The sequence below is a fragment of the Montipora capricornis genome, chromosome 6 (assembly GCF_036669925.1).
Source record: "Montipora capricornis isolate CH-2021 chromosome 6, ASM3666992v2, whole genome shotgun sequence".
Taxonomy (NCBI): domain Eukaryota; kingdom Metazoa; phylum Cnidaria; class Anthozoa; order Scleractinia; family Acroporidae; genus Montipora; species Montipora capricornis.
Genome location: NC_090888.1, coordinates 63,724,102 through 63,744,101, shown reverse-complemented (window position 1 = coordinate 63,744,101; position 20,000 = coordinate 63,724,102). Strand labels below are relative to the sequence as shown.

Below are 20,000 nucleotides of genomic sequence, written 5' to 3'. Positions count from 1 at the left end.
ATTTAGTAAGTGTACCCGAGTGAATCCGAGTTGCCCGATCAGATTTAAATGCGATGGAATTGAGTTCGTGATAACTGCTCTGGAGCGGTATTTTTAGTACTTGATTCTTGGCTTGTGCATTGCGATAATAATAATAATGATGATAATGGTGATAATAATAATAATAATAATCATCATCATCATCATCATCATCGTCATCATCATCATCATCTGACGCAGAAGCATTTTGGGACGTACCGGTGCATGCTGATCACACTTTTGTATGTTCTAATCGCGTGGCTGCGCGCTTTGTTGATCACAAGAGCAGGAAATTGCTCCATTAGAGATGATTAGTATAAAAATCTGGGCGACACCACTTACCTGGCACGCGAAATGTTCTGTTCCGGTTGCCGTCCGCGTCTCAAATAGGGAGCTTAAGCACGTGCATTTTTGAGATGCGGACGGCAACTGGAAGAGACTATTTTGCCTGCCAGAAAGTGGTTTCTCCCAGATTTTTATACTAATCATGTCTAATGGAGAAAAGGTACTTCGCAATGTATATGTGGTTGTGTGAAGACAAGTTAAAAGGGAAATCAGCTCACTTTCGGTTGCCGTAGGTGTCTCAAAAACGTGCGTTCTTAAGCTCCCTACGAGAATACTGTTACTATTACGGCGCAAATCATACCTCGACGTCGGTAGAACTTCTACATGTACTAGATCTGAAAGACATTTAATTTTAGGGGCTAATCCTTTGATAACTTTAAAAGTAATAAGGAGAATTTTAAATTATATTCGCGCGCGCACTGGCAACCAGTGCAGCTCCTTAAATATTAGGGTGATATGGCAAAACTTACGCGCGGTAAATGAGCCTAGCAGTAGCGTTCATTACGCATTCCAGTTGCTTTATCTGATATTCTGAAACGCCGTAAAGCAGGCTATTACAGTAGTCCAATCGACTTGAATCAGCTGTTCAGTATGCTCCCTTGAGAGGTATCTCTTGATTTGACGAATGTTGTAGAGATAGTAGAATGTTCAGCCGCAGGCCTTGGATGTGTGAGTAGATATGTCCAGGTAGGAGTCGAACGAAGCCCCCAGGTTCCTTGCGGACAACACAGGTGCGACCTTTGGTGCCGTTCATGGACTCGGCCTTAGCCAGCTGTTGACGACTGCCAATCAATAGAAACTTCGTCTTATCATCATTTAACCACAGCATGTCTTCTCTCATCCAAGCACGCACATCACGGATGCAGTTGTCCGGCGCTGCCACGGCTTCGACTTCACTCAAGCTATCAGATGGTCTGAATGACATTTATAGCTGAGTATCATTCTCGTCACCAGAGCCTCGGATCAACCTAAGGCTCTGGGAAATACTGTGTAGGAGAAAATGCGCCGTAGGGTTCTTATAGCCAAAAATTGGCTGTTTGAACCGTACGACGCCTGCTCACTCCTCGTGCTAACATAAGTGCACCAATTAGAGACGCTCCTGATTGTTATTCACGAAAAGCAATGAGAAGACACTTTGTTTCAGGGGTCCCCAGAGCTCTTCTCTCCCTCTGCCAAGAGAAGAGTTCTGGGGCCGAGATTGAGCTGAGTATCATCAGCATAGGCATGCGCAGAAGGGAGATGCGAACGTAGGATCTCAAACAGCTTGCTGGTATAGATCGTAAATAACAGCGGGCCGAAGCATGAACCCTGTGGAACACCGCATTCTAGAGTAAATATGTTAGAGAGTGTGCCACCAACCGAAATTCGCTGCGCTCTGCCCTCCACATAGGATTGAAACCAGGAAAGCGCATTACCACGTCAGCGTAAAGTGACGGCAATCTTCAGAGCATGGAGCCATGATCAACCATGTCGAAGGCAGCGCTCAGATCCAATAATAAAGAAGTGTTACATGACATGTAAATCGTTCTTCACCTTGATCAAAGCAGTTTCGATGCTATGATTGTGTTGGTAGGAACTTTGTGAATGAGGTAACCAGTCATTATCCGCCATGTGATTTTGAATTTGGGTGGCCTCTGCCTTTTCCGTTAGCTTTGATGTTAACTGCAGATTACTCACTGGACGAAAGTTCATATTGATGAGTTGAAGACCGTATTTCTTGAGTAGAGGGTAGAGGCAGACTTCCACTCATTAACGAAGTATTCCGTTTCCAAGGACATGTTGACCATTTCAGTTATCTGTGGGAGTAACTCGTTCAGGTACAATGATAGAATAGAAGCTGGAATTGGGTCAAGCGTGCACGGCTTCTTGCAACGTCAAGGCTAGTTTGCGTGGTCCTCCTCAGACAGCGACGAGAATTCAGAGACTGTAATAGCATTACGTATATCAGTTGTTACAGGGTATTCTCTGATATGAGCTATATAGGTATGTGCGGCCTCGAAGGGTATGGTTTTTTGGCCATTTTGGTCTGAAATAGGGTATCGATTTTGACCATTTTGGTCTGTAATAGGGTATGGTTTGTCAAGTCTTGAATTGAGTGTGTCCTTTAAGAAGAATCTAGTTAATCATCATTAGGCGATTCGTCCATCAACAAATCCCTTCTAATAAAAAAAGCCCTTCTCAAGTAATTACTTTTGGTTTGGTTTAGGACAATCAATTTAAAACCCCTCTTTTTTTGCTCATTTTTGTTTCAGAGTCACCAAGGCGATTTACGTCAATTCAAAATCTCCGTTTGCCATGCGTTAAACGACCCTGGGAAATGCAGTGAAGCAGGCGTGTGCATGTTAACAAAGAAGGATAACGGAGAAGAAGAGAAAAAGGCCCTGGGTTACTTCAAATTCCGCGACATGTCTTACTACAAGGACGAGGGAATGTTAATCCTCAAATACTGTAGTGATGATTGCAGCAGTCGTAAAGGTAAGCTCACTAATGTTATTATAATTTGGATTTAGATACGTCTTGTCCGGGGAATTTCATTGTACCCAACACACGCAACTTACCTGTTACACAAAGTTGTATTATAGCTAGCACAAATATGGTCATAGGCAACAAATAATTAACCGAGCGAAGACGCAAGGCCGGGGAGGCTAACGAAACCGAACGGTTGAAGTGTCGACTATGTAATCTGTTCTTCCTCAAAACAATGGAAATAAAAATGTAATCTTGCGAATTAGAGACCATATTTGTAGTCCTGTTGGTTGATTATCCCGAACCCTTACATGGTGATGGGAAGGTAAAAGAAAGATTTAAGGCCCGGACACACGGCTTCAACATTTGTTTCAACATCCATGTCGATTTTGTTGAACAGCGATGTTGAAAACGTTTGCTCCACCCCCCTTCGAACCGTATTGAAACATGTGGAATCGATGTTGAATGAGTGTAAAAGCTTTTAAAGACTCTCTATCGAACGGTATTCTTTGCGCGCCGGTTTGTTTACGTTTTTATTGTGCTCGATGTCGCCACTCGGGAGAAAATGAGCTACAATTGTGTCGTTTCCTAAATGCGAACGGAAGAAAAGTGCGCTTAAAGAATACAAATGCTTAAAAGTTGACGCGTAACCAGTCGACCTCATCGCCTGATGAAGACTAGCAGTATGCAGTCGAAATGTCGCAATCTACATCACAAGTGACCACATCGTGAGACAAACGAGAATACCTCATTATTATTGTACTTCGCCACGATAAATAACAGCAACCTTTTTTACGACATTAATAGAAATGTATATTTCCAATAAATAAAACGCCGCTCTAATAGTAATCAAAGATAATCGGGTTTCCACACCTAACACGACCCGCGTCGCGACAGCGGTTCAAATACAGTAAAACAGTCATCGATAAAGTACATTATTGTCTTCCATTCTTCGTTCTTGAAAAAAATGCAGGACGTTTGTTTTTTTATAACAATATGAAAAAGAAATACTATCATTTTGTTCGATACTATGCAATTTGTGGCAAATCAGTCGTTGCAACCGTTGCGATCGAGTCAATACCGGGAATGTTTCACCGCGACATACGCTTATAAGCAACTAAGTAATTTCAACTATAGGTTGTATAATATAAGGCCAAGATTTCCAAAACAACTTCCGAAAATATTAAAGGGAAAAAGTTTAAACAAAAAAGAGAACTGACAGATGTCAGAAATGTAGCAGACTCAGTACAAACAGTGACTTCATGAATTGAAACTGATTTTCAATAATTATCGAACTCCAGTGATCCCCAAGTAAACTCCAACTGACTTCCATGGCTCAGGTCTCTGAGATCTTCATTCGGATATCCGCAAGTTGCCATCGTCACCTCATCAAGGTCCAACTGCTCAGTCATCCACTGGTATTTAAGACCACCGACATGGCAAATTCGCGAGAAAATACCCTACAGTGCAGACGTCTTTTGGTGGTCACTGGCAAAGCATAATCCTCCCCGGAATTTTTTTCCGCCATCTTAAATTTCTGAAGCAGAGGAAGTTTGGGGAGAGGAATAAAATTCCACCAAGGGGGCAGATCAACATCCATCCAACGTGGCGGCTCGATAGAGTTTTGGCGGCTCGATAAGACGCCTGCACTTCCGGCTAAAGGGAAAAGGAATAACACTATTAATTGCGTTCGACGAAGGAGAATGCAGTTCATAATCCTGGTTGTCTTGTGGTTTCAATGGTGAACGTCGATCGTCTGCATTTTCTGCGCCATTTTGAATGGCATCTCCCGTCAGATGCGCAAAGACTATCGCGCACCTCAAGGTTTTCGTAGTAGTCTGAGCAAATCTGAGCATCGTAAAGCGGATATCCAAAGACTACCTCGTGGTTTTCATAGTAGTGTAGTAAAGTTAAGGAAAACGTGACACTTGGTGAACGTGACCTGTCGAACTATAAGTTGATAAGTAGACCAGTTACTCGTCTGATACGAATCGGAAGTATTGTTGCTTAACCAAACGTGCAAATATGTTGTTTACGTGTTGGATACACAGCCAATGTATTATGTAGGATTCTAAACGCCTGGTTCCTCATGATTTATGTTTTTATCGATATGTAATTAATGCATTATTCTTACGTTCGAATTAGGATGTCATATGCTTCTTCACATATTTCAGAACTCAAATTTCGTCCACAGTTCATAATTAATGATTAGTCATAGTACTAGTAGTAATCATAGGTTGGTAAAGTGAGTTCGGTGTCTAGTAAAATGATATTTTTTATTGTTCTGATTGCCCAGAAAATTCTGGGAAAGTGGACTTTATGGGTGCTTTCAGGCAGTACGCAGAGAGAACTTGAATCTCCTGTGAAAAGCAGCTGAGATGACAAATCACAACTCGGCATCGTTGCCGGCACGAATTGCCGCGCGGGGGCGAATTACAGCGTCTCTTTCTTTCAAAACACACCACTACACAGCTTTCTGATGTTCTGATAAGTAGCTTTAGTCATATTTGCTAGTGATACTTCGAAGACATCAACACAATTTCACTTACATTTGGGAAAACAGCGAAGAAAACGGCCGAGCAACCAAAACGCACAACTGCAAAGCACGTGGAAATTTGGGCACGCGGGCATTGCGATACGAACCGATGTCGAAGCTTGACATATTAACAATCACATCAGAGCGAGGTGATGTGTGTCCGTCGGGTTGTCACTAGAATACGGTGAGACTTTTAGTTTTGTGTATATAAAGTGCTAAACGATCTTGATAAAGTTTTACTATGGTGTCACCAGAACAATTTATGAAAGCTAACCATTTCGCGTCAGCGCTTAACCCTAATTGCTAGAGATAGTGCCTAACCCAGCAGTTATTCTCTGCCTAAACATAGTGTTGTTTATCTGCCAAAGCGGTTTAACAATGAGGTTGTCAGGTATTGCTACGTAACGTCACCAAATGTTACACCTGTATATGTGTCACAAAGTGTCTCACCTTATTTTGGAGTATGCATTCCAGTGATAAACGTGCCCGTCGGCCAGCGAGTCCAAGATGGCGCCCAACACCCTTAAATCGCATGGCATCACGACCGATACCCGCGGAATATATTCAGGACATTCGTCAAATAACACGATTTTAGGATGCGTCCTCTTTCGTCCTAACGCCATAATACTAATCCAGCATTAATTTAAACACATGCCTGCGATTGGAAGGCATTCAATACGAGAAACAGACATACGACGATCAATGAGGTTTCGTTACCTGAACCGAGGCGCCTTATGCATGCTCTTCGACAGAGTCTTAAAACTTTGCTTCAACAACCATTCAACCTTTCTGTTGTTGTTGCGAATGTTAATAATAATAATAATAATAATAATAATAATAATAATAATAATAATAATAATAATAATAATAATAATAATAAATAATTTGTATAGCGCCAAAATCCAAAAGTTCAGTTTCTGTTGTTGTTGCGAATGTTGAATGAAGTTGAAGTCGTTTGCCTCTCTCTTTAAACATTAAGGAGCTTAAGCCCGCGCGTTTTTCTAGACGTGGACGGCAACCGGAAGAGACCAATTTGCGTTCCAGGACAGTTGTGTCTCCCAGATTTTTATACTGATCATCTCTAATGGAGAAAAGAAACTTGACAATGAAATGTGGTTGTGTGAAGACAAGTTAAAAGGGAAAACAGGTCACTTCCGGTTGCCGTCCGCGTCTCAAAAACGCGCGTGCTTAAGCTGCCTAATTGCTGGGTATGCGCGTGCGCACCAATCGGTCGCTCAATGACGAATCCATGTCTGTATCCATAGTAACAAGTCCATACCCATAGTAACAACCGAGACTGGAGCATGGGACTGAATACCAGGCCTCTCGGGAAGCTTTGTTGAATCAAATGTTGCTGATGTGTTGAATCCTAGAAGTCAACATCGCTCAACATCGTTTAACAAAACCGAACCGATGTTGAAGCCGCTTGCCTGGGCCTTTAGATTTACACAATCGGCAGGCTCCCGACAATCGACTCATCCTGTCGCACACGTGCGGGAATAGAACTAGTACGGGGTTTGATAACTAACATTTGTGTTTTGTCACGGTATCTGCTTTTTAGATTTAACAACATCGAAAATAATCTTTGTGTGTGACAAGAATCAATCCACCGAGGGGCGCCCGCAACTTCTTTCTGCTACGGTAGGCAGATTTTGACATTTTTAGTTAACGCTTCTCAGTTTTGACGCACCGTTTTCACTCGATTGATAGCCACGGTCACTTTTGAACACTTGGGCAGTGGGGCCGAACGTAAGCACTCCCCCTTGCAACCGTTATCTACAATTCGGCGAGTGCATATTGACGTTAATCTCCCAATACTACGATCATAATTTAAAAACTACCAGACAAATAAGATTGTTTCCATTAGGTCCCAAACGATGGAGGGCGCTATCCGCCGGATGAATTACTACCCTTGTGGATAAGTCATAGCGAAACCAATTGCGCTATCCAATGGATAGTGATTTATCCGTTTGATAAAGTTATCCACCCTTTGAACAACAGGGGCTAGGTGGCAACAATTATTCGTTGGATCTGAGACATCTTAGCAAGGAAACATATTTGAAATGAGAAGTAATCCAACTTCTTGATGATGAGAGCATTTGTCATACCGGGTTTTCGATATCTTTTTAAAGTACCGGATAAGGCGATGTGACTTCTTGATGGATTTATTATGCGTGATTGCCTTGTGTTTCTTCAGCCCGTGGGTTCCTGAGATACCCAAGTCTAACGAGGAAAAAAAAGAAGCCAACAAATCTACAAATTTACAGCGCCAAAGTACCGGGTGTGAAATGGTAAACAACCGGACGAAGTGTCCGGCCTCCGTCCTCAACCGAAAACCCTGAGATTCATATGACCTGTACGGCCCTGTGAACGTTTTCATCGTTAAAGTATTGAGAACATCTCCATATGATGGCCGTACCGTCCGCGCGAGGATTCCCGAAATTAAAATAAGCACTGTGTGCGTTATATGATAAATTCTTGTTGACTGAGTTTGGTCTTGCCGGACGGGAAAATTTTGTGCCAAGTACATAACATTGGCCAGAATAACAGCCCCGAAAATTGGGACATTAATATTATTTTTCACACAATTGAGATATATGTCCTTTAATTGAAACCCATCGTGATCGAAGTCAACTGTCCTTCAAATGAGAGATGAAAACGTTTGCAAACCTATCTCTTCTCGTACATTAGTTCCTGTACTTTTATTTCTCTACAGAAATCCAAGGCAGAGTTTACCTGGAGAACAAGCTTGGTTTGCCCGCCTTTTGAAGTTTGTTTCTACGACGATGGAAGTAGCAGTTATAATCTGGGACTCCTATCAAGTCGTACACGGAGCTGGAATTATGTACATAACGGAGACAGGTATTGGATTTTGAATCTTGACTAGCGTGTTATGTTATCGAGCGCCCGCCATACTTGCAGTTCGCAGCTTCACTACTCGCTGTGAGTAATCGACTGCTATTTTCATTGGTCCCTATGACCTCTAGCTTCTTTTCTCGTCAGGGTTAGGTGCATCGTTTTTGTTGTATCATCTATCGTTTCGCCGGTCTCTAATCACAGACGGCGTCCGGAAAGCTACGCGGTTTCCCCTCGCTGTTCGCTAATTCGGAAGCCCTCCGCCCGATACTTTCGCGTTCGTTCAAACGGTTTAGAGAAATGGTTTCGAAAACAAAAACAGAATATCGTGAATAAAAACTTCGACTTGGTCTTGGTTTTTATTCCCCGATATTCACCTCATCTTCGGCGAATAATTGACTCTTTTCACCATCCCATAGTGCCAATAACAATAGAGAAATGTACGACTTCTGGTGGACGAACAAAAGAGGCTAATTAGAGATCTTTTGTTTTCGTCCACCAACATGACGGCGATGACGTCACGTGAAAACCTCTTATACGTTTTGTGGGGGTCTTTACATAAAAACAACACAAGTTATTTACTCTTGGGACTGTAACATGCTTTAGTGAACTGGATATCCATTTTGTAAATGCAAATATTCCCCCCCTCCCCCAAGAAAAAAAATGAAATGTATTATGAGATTGGTGAAAAAAGCGAATTCTTAAATACTGACTGACGAGTGCCTTTCACATTGTGCTTGGTGATCTGTGGTATGACCAACTTCTGCAAACAATCGTTTGAGATAATGGGACTTAATTACACGGCAGCCATGTTGAGTCCAGAGGGATTGAAAACTTTTGTTTTTGCGCACCGAAACTCGTTACCAAACATTTCGACTCGAGGCACGGGGTACGAAATCTATATTGTCTATGGCCAATATGGCCGCCGCGCGAATTCTCGGTTTTCACATGACGTCACGACCGCCATGTTGGTGCCCCTAAACAAAGAAAAGGCGGCCATGTTGGTGCCCCGACCAAATCCTCCGGGAATTTAACTCTATTATTATGCAAACGCTTTCTTTTGTTTTCGTTGAGAAACATGGCTGTTGATCACGTGAGTGAAAATGAGCAATAAGGCCCCATTGATGTTGTTCGTAGTCCGGAATTCAGCAGGATGGGTGTCTTTGATGAATTTGTGTTTTCTTAGGCCAACACATGAGAATTGTCCCTAATTACGTTACAGGTGCATTAATTAAGTTTTTAGTAAGTCTGAGAAAACCATCACTGAGTTTAAGGTTCCTTGTTGTTCGCGTGAGATTTTGATGTATGGAATTTTCCAATGATTCTGGTAAACTCCTTAAAATCTTAGATTCAAATTATTGTGTCTTTTAACCTTATTGAATGTAGATTCTGGATAAACATCTGCAGAGGCATAAAAGATGGCCCTAAAGGTATTTTTTTATAATAGAAAATTTAGCATCGGCAACGAGTGCGAGCACGAAAACAAGTGCAACTTGCACTCCATCTCAAATTGTTTACCCCTTACTTGAGGTTTGGTTAGCATATGATTATTACAGCTTTAAACTGCAATTTCCTTTTGACAAACTGGTACTTACCGCTACGACTTTTCGATGTAAATCCTTCGCAGACCAACTTGCTGGAACGAGTCGAGCACGCCGGGCTGCGCACTGTGGATGCGCAATAATCAAAAATCCAGAACTCGTAATCGAAGTCGTACTCGTTGTCGATGGTAACATTCTCTAATAATAGGGAGCTTATGCAACAGGACGGTTGGAAGGCTCAGGACGGCAGAATGACGAAAAAATGTCGCGTAAGATCGGGAATGCGCGGTCTCGCGCGACATTTTTTCGTCATTCTGGCGTCCTGAGTCTTCCAGCCGTCCTTTTACGTAAGCTCCCTAATGATAACGACGACGGCCTTGTTCTTAAGTCTTGAACTTATCTTGCGAACATAGTTAATGCATGGAGATGGTTATGAAACTGGACAAGTTCCTTTGTTTCATGTTTTTGTCCGTATTTTTGGCCTTGACCCTGCACAAAACACGCCTTTTTTCTAGAAGATAACCAATCAAATACTTCGATTAAATTATGCGCAACTAATTTGCGAACCCGTGTGAAGCGAAAACAAAAGATTGTGCAGGGTCACAGTCAATGGGCCCTTTGCAGGATAGTGATCACATGGTACAAATCCGCCATACTGGGACGCAAATTGCGCACTGGGACATCTAAAACAAAGGCTAGTTAATCTAAATTTTCTTTGTTTTAGATGTCCCAGTGGGCAATTTGCGTCCCAGTATGGCGGTTTTTGTACCATGTGATCACTATCCTGCAAAGGGCCCATTTAACATCGATTGCAACAACATGTTCTCGCTTTTGAAAGTTCTGTTTCATAACCAGTCCCTCGATTAACTATGTTGCGAAGCACAAGTGCCCTGCTAATTGAGGAGGCTGTAAATCAGACTGAATTTCATGAAATCAAAGAAGATCGCATTGTTTTTTTTTTAATGAGAAGGGAAACTGGAGTATCCGGAGAAAAACCTCTCGGGGGAGGGTTGGGAACCAACAAACGCAACTCACATGAGACATCGAGTCTGGAAATCGAACGCAGTGGTTAAGAGCACTAAGTGGTGTTGCTACTGCGCCAACACTTTTCCTGTCATATGGAAATGAAATTTTCTTTCGATGTAGCATTTCACTAACCCTTTGACTCAAAGGAGTGATCGGCATGTATATTCTCTTCGCAGTTTCAACGAAATGTCAGTCAGACAAGTTTATTATCAGCGTAAGGACGTTCGCGCTAAAATCTTCCTACAGTGAAATTTTCTTCATTTCTCGCCTAGAGTTACGTCATAAAGTACTTACTCCGAAAATGAAAAAAATCGATAAATCGGTCATCATGACGAGATGTAGCCTCATCTGCTTATCCATCGAAAATCGTAAAAATAAACTGTTATAGTGAAGGTTTCCGTGCATATGTTTTTAGGAGTGGGATTTTTAGATAATTGCATGCCGCTAGGATGTTGTAAACAGTAGAGTTAATCCTTCACGAGCGTTTTCGTAAGCGCTACCCGTTGCAACCACTTCCGGAATTCGGTGGCACGAGGAAAGAAACTTTTAAAAAAAGATAACTTCTTACAGTGCGATTTTTTCATTTCATCATATTTGTAGATAGTAAGTAAAGTAAGTGATTCATGATTAAAAATATAGAGGTTACCGATGATTCCATGTGATGTTGCAACTCTCTTGGAAAATCTTGTTTGTCTCGTTTTGCGTGACCTTTCCAGGGGGCCCGTTTCTCGAAAGTTCCGAAAACCTTTCGGGTGCGAAAAGCCATCTGTGAAATTGTCAACCGCTTGTTTTGGGAAACCCGATCTTTTGCCATGTTTTCAAGGTAACAAAAAGAAAAATAACTGAGAGGTTTGACGAATTAAATTCTCTCCGTTCTTGAGATACAAAGGGAATTGTGACACCCGAAAATGGGCCGTAAAGTTTCGGGACTTTTGAGAAACGGCCCCCAGTTGGAACCCAAGACAGGATCGATCATTGAAGGTACGAAATGTTTTTTATACAAAAAAAAAACTTTCTCGAGCATAGCAACGTCCCCTTCATTTGGTTAGTGTTTTGTATCATATCTGTCCATTGCCGTCATCCTCATGTTCTGGGCCCGGTTGTTCAAAAGCCGATTAAACGCTAATGCCAGATTAAAAGTTAACCAACGAGATTATTTCTCTACTTCAATATGATGTTCAACGCTGATATTCGGCAAAACTTTGCATTGGAAGAAGTCACTCTTGACAAATAAGAATAAGCAAAAGGAAATGTCTAATCCTGGATTTACTTGTCGAACAACCGGTCCCTGTAGTGTGGTTTTTGTGAAGTTTAATCGCTGGCCCGCACTATTCAAGTGGACGAGAAAGAAAATGTAATGCTGCTCTATTTTTATGAGAGTAAAGGAAAAGAACTTCAAAAACATGCATTCATTTTGAACTAAAGTTGGTAAGGTAATAAAAACATAAAACAAAACAGCCCTATTAAATTACTCAACGGATCGTCCTCGAGTTTTCCAAACTTTCAGCCACTACTCGATCAGCTACCTTTTTCGGAGCTTTTCCACCTCTTGCTCCCTTCTCGTCAACGTTTCATGATGAATTGGAAATAGATGTGCCAATCGTTTGTCGGCCTGGATTTTTGTCCCCGGCGTTTTTGTCGCCATGTTATCTTAACTAATGCTTGAAGTAATGCGTGAACGTCCTTAAGAGGTCTGGGGCCCGTTTCTCGAAGGTCCCGAAACTTAACGGCCATTTTTGGGTGTCACAATTCCCTCTGTATCTCAAGAACGGAAAGGATTTAAGTCGCCAAACTTCACAGTTATTTTGCCTTTTGTTACCTTTGAAAAATGTCAAAACATCGGCTCTCTAAAGCAAGCGGTTGACAGTTTCACAAATGCCTTTTCAAGCCGAAAAGTTTTCGGGTCTTTCGAGAAACGGGCCTCTGGTCCCAGTTGTTCAGACGATGGATAGCGCTATCCGCCGGATAAATCACTAGCCGCTGGATAACTCAATTGGTTTTGCTAGTATTTATCCGCCGTGGATAGTGATTTATCCGGTGGATAGCGCTATCCATCGTTTGAACAACCGCCTACTGATCTTGATGTAACAGCATATTCTCACCCAACAAAGAATTCTATGTACTAGTTGGGAGCAATGAACGTTTCTATGGTGAGAATGAAAGAGTTTTATAGAGATTCTTCCTGTTTTTGTTTTTGATATGTCACTTGACTAATTGTAATGTCCTAACCAACATTTCCTCACTACAAATAAAGGCAAAAAATAAAGGCAAAACGAAGTAAGCTGTTTGTTTTGCCCTGGTAACAAAAGTGCCCTTCTCACGTTTGAACGAATGTTTTTTACTGCTTGTCTTTCAAAGGTTGCCCATCCACCGCTTCAGTCTGCATGATGAGGCAAAACAGTAAAAAAGCAAATGTACTCGGTGTTACCAGATCACAGAGGATGAGTTTAATAGGTCAGTATGAGTATGTTAGCAAGCCTGCGTTTTTGTTCTGTTCTTAAAGCTTTGTTTCAAAGCCTCTCTATACGACAAGAACTGACTTCAGGTCTTTGCCAACCAACGGCGCATGTTTGTCGTCCAGTCCTGCTCTTACTGTAGGCTTTGAAACATGTAAGGCCTGTTGAGTATTTGGTAATCTGCTTAGCCAATCAAAGGCAGGAAATGATTGTGGTTTGGTGGCATGTGCGTGTTTCCGCGTTCAGCTCCAAGAATTAGCTTTGCGCAAAGGAGTGAAATAATCGATTGTGTGTGGATGTTGTCATTGGTCATTAAAGCATTGCATGTTTAAGTAATGGTCCGGCTAAAAAGCAGGCAGAAAAACAATAGCCCGCGGCAATAGCGTCGGTTAGTTAAAATGTGCCAACATTTTTAATCAAAATTAATTAAGTTCGGCTGTTCCCATTGGTGTAAGCAGCTAAAAGCGCGAAATTTGAATTTCAATGAAAAATGTAATCGACTTGCCGTCTAAAAAATTAGATTCTGTTTCGTAGAACAAATCATTATGCCTTCAAAAACTATGTTTGTAAATATCGTCAAGATTCTATGCGCCATTTGATTGGCGCATAGAACAATGCCCAAATTTGGCCGAGAGACAGAGATCAAGGGCATGGGGAAGAAGAAATCCAAAAAAGGCTTTTTTTTCATTTTTTTCTCATCTTTTTTCGACATTTTCCGATATTAGCCAATCAGATGCCTCGATTGGAGTGAAATTAAAAATTAATATTTCGCAGCTTCTAAGTACTTTTGCCGCTGGGCTGCCTGCTTCTTAGCCGGACCATTACTTAAAGCATGCATTTTGTCTGCTACTAAGCATCGAGAGAATTGTCAACATGCCTTGTTTCTTCTGTGTATTAAACACCGGCTTCGAATAAAAACACTCCACATTTGTTCTCATCGTTCTTCGCGTAACCGAAACATTCTCTATTCAAGCAATCCGGTAGCATTATTATTTTGCCTTTCTAAGCCATGCCAACTCCACAATAGCTGAGCGTGTTGACGGGTCAATTCTGCTATCATGTCATAGGCCATTGTCGAAAATAACATAATACTCTTTGTTTAGCCCTCCAAATGTAGCCTAAGCATTCTTTCAAGTTTTTCTTGAGACTTACAATGGTCCCAGGAGAAAACAAAAATTTGGAGGGACAAACAAAGAGTATTATGGTATTTTTGCTCTACTTTGTCGACTTTATACTTCAGACTGTTTTCGATGGGGACAATGTTTGAAAACAAGTTTTGCACAAAAAAATATTACCAGCCTCTTTCTCTTCATTTCACCGAATCCGGCTGAAGACCAAAGACATTCTTGTACTAAGTGGCGTTGTATAAATAGCTCCAGAACTTTCAATAACGACTGCAGCGTTTAACCGAGTAAGTACACTTACCTCCAAGAGATTCATGCTCTTAGGATCCGTGTATTTATACAAGGAGATTTAAACTGCCTTTTCAGATGGAAGACTTCAGTTAACATATTCCGGACTTCCCCCAGTAGAAGGATGCATTGGAGGGAATCCCAAAGTGGTGTTTTATTTTGAATGCGGAAACCACGTTGGTCAGCCTCAGTTTGAAAGGTTTGTTGGTGCTGTGCCCCCCTGTGAGAAGATTTTCTTCAGATTTTGAAAGTGTGTTTGCTTTACGCCTGACATTTATCCAAAGGCCGTTTACTTAGAGTATAAGTTTTGGATTTCACGCTCCGCCTTTACTCACGTTCAAGACTGACCGATTGGACCTCAGAGAGTTGGATCTAAAGAAAAGTGACATCAAAGGCTCAGTAGCTTAAAATTTCAGCGTGTGAATGCAGCTTACGCGAGTTTAGAAGTCTGAAAGTCCGAAACTCACGTGCTGCATATTAGTTCTGCGTCGTACACTCATTGCATTCTTAAGCTAGTGAGCCTTTGACGTCATTTCTCCTCGACCCAGCTCTCTCAAAATCTTAAAGGTAGTAATGGCCGAACATTAAATAGGACAATTCCAGTTAAAATAAACAGGTGTGCAACAAGTTGAACTTCATGGGACACGTCGCGGGGACAAAATCACCCCCAAAACTGGTGTTGTGCAATTATAAAAGTATCAGTTCACACGAGGGGACATGTCGCTGCAACACATCTCTGGGACATGTACCCGCAACATTTTCATGTGTTTACATGTTCTGATTGTGTCCCTGCTACATGCCGCCTCAGTGTGCATTACACAAGTTTTTTGTCGCTGCAACATGTCTCTGCAACATGACCCCTCGTGTCTGCGCACCTTTAATCTAATAGGCCAATTCGGAAAATACCATAATACTCGTTGTTTGTCCCCCCAAATTTTGCATAAGCATTGTTTTTGTTTTCTCTTGGGACCATTGCAAGTCCCAAGAGAAACTGGAAACAATGCTTATGCAAACTTTGGGGGGACAAACAAAGAGTATTATGGTATTTTCCGAAGTGGCCTATTGGGGGTGCAGGGATGGCGCAGTGGTGAGAGCCCTCGTCTCCTACCAATGTGGCCCGGGTTCGATTCCCAGACTCGGCGTCATATGTGGGTTGAGTTTGTTGGTTCTCTACTCTGCACCGAGAGGTTTTTTCCGGGTACTCCGTTTTCCCCTCTCCTCAAAACCAACATTTGACTTGATTTTTGTTAATTGTTAATTTCAATTTCCTTTCCTGTGAGTAAATGATGTCACTTTTCCCCAGATCCAACCCTCTGAGGTCCAGTCGGTCAGTTTGGAACGTGAGTAAAAGCGGACCGTAAAATCCAAAACTTTCACTTAAATTAAACAGCCTTTGGATAAAAATAAAAGCTCAAAATTTTGCCAGGCAAGTGTTAATAAGCAAACACACTTTCAAATCTGTAGAAAAAAAGGAAATGATTTTCTGGTCATAGTACCCTTTTGAATACTAAGACGCACTAAAAAAGGGCTCGCTTCCCGCTCTGCTTTTGTTCGACTGATTAATTATCTAAGATGCTGATCAACAAACAGCAACACAGAGACGGAAACCCTAAAAGATATTTCTTGCGTTGGAAAAAGGGACTGAGGATTAAAAAAAAGAACGACAGATATAGAGAATATTACATGGCCGCGCGGGGATACGAATTTTATCATCGAGTGCTGATAGTATCTCTCACGAGTAAGCGAAGCGAACGAGTGAGAGATACTTTCAGCACTCGAAGATAAAATTCGTATGCCCAAGCGGTCATATAATGTTCTGTTTATTATATATAGATATTGATGAAATATCCAGATTTAAAACAACTTGTTTGTTTTTTCATTTTCAAAATGATGAAAAAGTGGTCACCAACCGCTAAAAATGAAACAAGATATGAAAGTTATGAAAAGCAAATCATGATAATGTAAAATTTTGCAATAAAAATGTTAATGTAGTAGAGAGGCATTATACTGGAGCACAAAAAAGTATCTTACAATGAAGACGAAGCTCGCATTTTATTGGCTAATCGTGTTCGTTACCATGACGACACCTATATCCTCGCATGTGAAAGATAAAAATGATATGTTCACTGCGCGCGGTGAAGATATGATTTTTTAGTAAAAGGAGAAATCCTGGTATTTCATCAGTATCTATGTAATAAAACATTTTATGACATGTTACGGACACATTGCTGTAAGGGGCTTTTTTATTGCACAAAGTTTCACAGAGCTTGGTTGCGTCCACCGTTGATTGATAAATCATTTGCATGTGCCTAAGGCACCACGCCTTTTATAGTGCGTCTTCGTGTTTATAAAGTAATTTCTGGGTTATAGTTTAGTTTCATAGCGAGAAGGGGCGAGTTGTTGGTAAAACTGTACAAAAATAAAGGCTGTTCAGTGACAAAGCCCGTTTAAAAGCACTACCGCATTGATAACACAACTAGTATCGGTTAGAATGTGTGTGTTCGGTGTGTAGAACGTTTCCGACCAACCTCTAGAGACACCAAGAACAAAAGGGAAATGTACGACTTAGGTGGACGAACAAAAGAAACTAATGAGAGATCTTTTGTTTTCGTTCACCAACATGGCGGCGATGACGTCACGTGAAAACCTCCTATTATTAACGGAAGCTTGTTTGGGGATTACCGAAGAATAAATTTGATTGATTTTGCAAAGTTGATCGAAAGGAGTGCAGGAAATTGAAAAGTTTTTTGCTTACACACTTAATTCAGTCGTTGACGTTGCAAGAGTTTGTAAATTTGTATTTGCTGCCTTTTCATTTCGCAGGGATTTCAAGTGCGAATCGAGAATAAGTCATTTTTGAGACAATAATTTGTTAACCTTTTAATTTGCCGCTACTTAAGCCTCTTTATGATCTTATGCAAAAAGTGCGCATCTTTGACTAGTTTAGCATCTTACACAAGGAAAAATAAAGAAGTCAAAAGGGCGAAATATTGAAAAAAAGGCAAACAGTTGAAACAAAGGTAAGTTTCAAGTCAAAGATTTTGAAAAATTACGACTGGGGTAAAGAAAAACCGTCTTGTGAAAGATGCGAAAAACAACCAAACAGCGGCTGGTTTGTCCTTGCGACTAGCATGGTTTGAAATTTGCGACTCTTATTCGGAACATATAGTATTGCAGTCAAACCTTCAAGGAACTTCTGCTTGTGTTTATAGGGAGGAATGGTCATCGTGTTCATTCCTTATCAAATGGAAAAGTTCAGTGGCTTGCAAGGATAAACTGAGGTAAGGCCACGTAAACCGTTGGATCTCTGGTTTTCTCTGTACTCCCAACCAAGGACCAGGTGGCTGCAGCGGACTTGGTTGTGTGGATCTATTCTACATTCAAGGTGTCATTCCGAATTTGCTTTTCAATACAACTTAGCGCTTGTTGCCTCGTTTAAAGGGAACCTCCACTAAAATAACAAAATAACTTTAAACCACAGAACATAATGTTTACAATTGGAATTGCTCAATCTTTTTCCAATGAAAGCGTTGATATTTGAGAAAAATAAATTCCAAAAACGCTTATTTTGGCTTTCAAATTTCCCGGGCGCCGCCATCTTGAATAATTGTGACGTAACTTGGTTGCCCTATTGTTCCAGAACAATCGCTCTTTGTATCAGAACAATAGGGCAACCAAGTTACGTCACAATTATTCAAGATGGCGGCGCCCAGGAAATTTGAAAGCCAAAATAAGCGTTTTTGGAATTTATTTTTCTCGAATACAAACGTTTTCATTGGAAAAAGATTGAGCAATTCCAATTGTAAACATTATGTTCTGTGGTTTAGAGTCACTTTGTTGTTTTAGTGGAGTTTCCCTTTAAGGTTAAATGTTCTTTTCAATGTAAAGTTTAAAAACGAAACAACAAGGGCTAAAACGAGTTCTGCAATGGCCGCGATTTTTTAATACTCTAGGTGTATGCGAATGTTACTTACTGTAAATACGAGAATGCAAAGAGGTTCGTGACTTAAAATCAGGAGTGGACTTGCACGGTCGTGGATCAAAGGACTGCTAGTGTAGCTAATTTAACTTACGTTAATCGGTTCACGAAAAACGAAATGTCTTGGCGAAAGTGATATACGAAAGGCGAAAGTGGTCTCGAAAGTGGCGAAAGTGGTGAAAGTGGTCTCACTTGGCGAAAGTGTATGGCGAAAATGGTCTCACTTGCACGGTCGTGGATCAGAGGCCTGCTACTAGTGTAGCTAACTTAACTAACGTTAAACAGCACACGAAAAACGAAATGTCTTGGCAAAAGTGGTACGACAAAAGTGGCCCTGGTTCGACTTCACATTTGGGTTGAGTTAGTTGGTTCTCTCCTCTGCTCCGAGAGGTTTTCTCTAAGGACTCCGGTTTCCCCTCCCCTCGAACACCAACCTACGATTTGATATTTGATTTGATTTTCTTTTTGAGGGGTGCAGGGATGGCGCAGTGGTGAGAGCACTCGCCTCCCACCAATGTGGCCCGGGTTCGATCATATGTGGGTTGAGTTTGTTGGTTCTCTACTCTGCACCGAGTGGTTTTTCTTCGGGTTCTCCGGTTTTGCCCTCTCCTTAAAGGTGATGTTACACGAGCCGATTTTTAACGCCGATTTTTAACGTTCAAAGTTGCCTCGTGTAACAGGGTGCACAGCGCAATTTTTAACGCAACATTTTGTTGCGACAACATGTTGCAGGTTTTTGAAAGCGATTCAAAAACCTGCAACATTGTTGCCCGAATTTTGTTGATGTTGGTGCGGTAACACCCCCGCCGCTGACTCTTAACGCAACATCGTCAAGAGCTAACTCTCTTATTAACTGATGATCTACTCCTCTTTCCTCCCTCCGTCTAATCCGTCTTCTCGTCCAAATAATTCGTTCCCGATTTTTTCCTTTGTCATCTTCCAAATCGTCCACTGACAACAGAACCTGAATGATTTTCAGCCGCCGTCTTCTTAACTCATTGTCCGCCGTATATGTCGAGCAGGAGCCTGGGTTCAAGTGTTGCGAGCAATGTTGCGTTAAAAATCGTCTCGTGTAACATACCGTTGCCGCAACAAAATTGCGTCAAAAGCTGTTTCGTGTAACATGGATTAAAAATCGGCGTTAAATATCGGCTCGTGTAACATCACCTTAAAAAACAACATTTGACTTGATTTGAGTTAGTGTCCCCAATTATTAGTGTCCCCAATTATTGCTCCAGCGCTAGAACGACTGGACACTTAAAGAAAGTTCCCCTCCTTTCCTTTCCTTTGTACCTCGTCCCGAATTCATACTTAGGACGCTTTCCATTTGACAGAACTGAGTGACCGAACAGACCGGGCATTTGG

At 41.5% G+C, this 20,000-nt stretch overlaps 1 protein-coding gene across 1 annotated transcript in view; it reads left to right on the top strand.

Annotated features, from left to right (window-relative positions):
- LOC138052849 (cation-independent mannose-6-phosphate receptor-like) overlaps positions 1 to 20,000 on the top strand; it is an 85,377-nt gene that overhangs the window by 51,743 nt on the left and 13,634 nt on the right. The window contains exons 23-29 of the mRNA XM_068899435.1: positions 2,616 to 2,838; positions 6,927 to 7,006; positions 8,082 to 8,227; positions 9,608 to 9,651; positions 13,147 to 13,242; positions 14,735 to 14,855; positions 17,869 to 17,937. Coding sequence (XP_068755536.1) covers positions 2,616 to 2,838; positions 6,927 to 7,006; positions 8,082 to 8,227; positions 9,608 to 9,651; positions 13,147 to 13,242; positions 14,735 to 14,855; positions 17,869 to 17,937 — 779 coding nt within the window. The remainder of the gene's footprint in view (positions 1 to 2,615; positions 2,839 to 6,926; positions 7,007 to 8,081; positions 8,228 to 9,607; positions 9,652 to 13,146; positions 13,243 to 14,734; positions 14,856 to 17,868; positions 17,938 to 20,000) is intronic.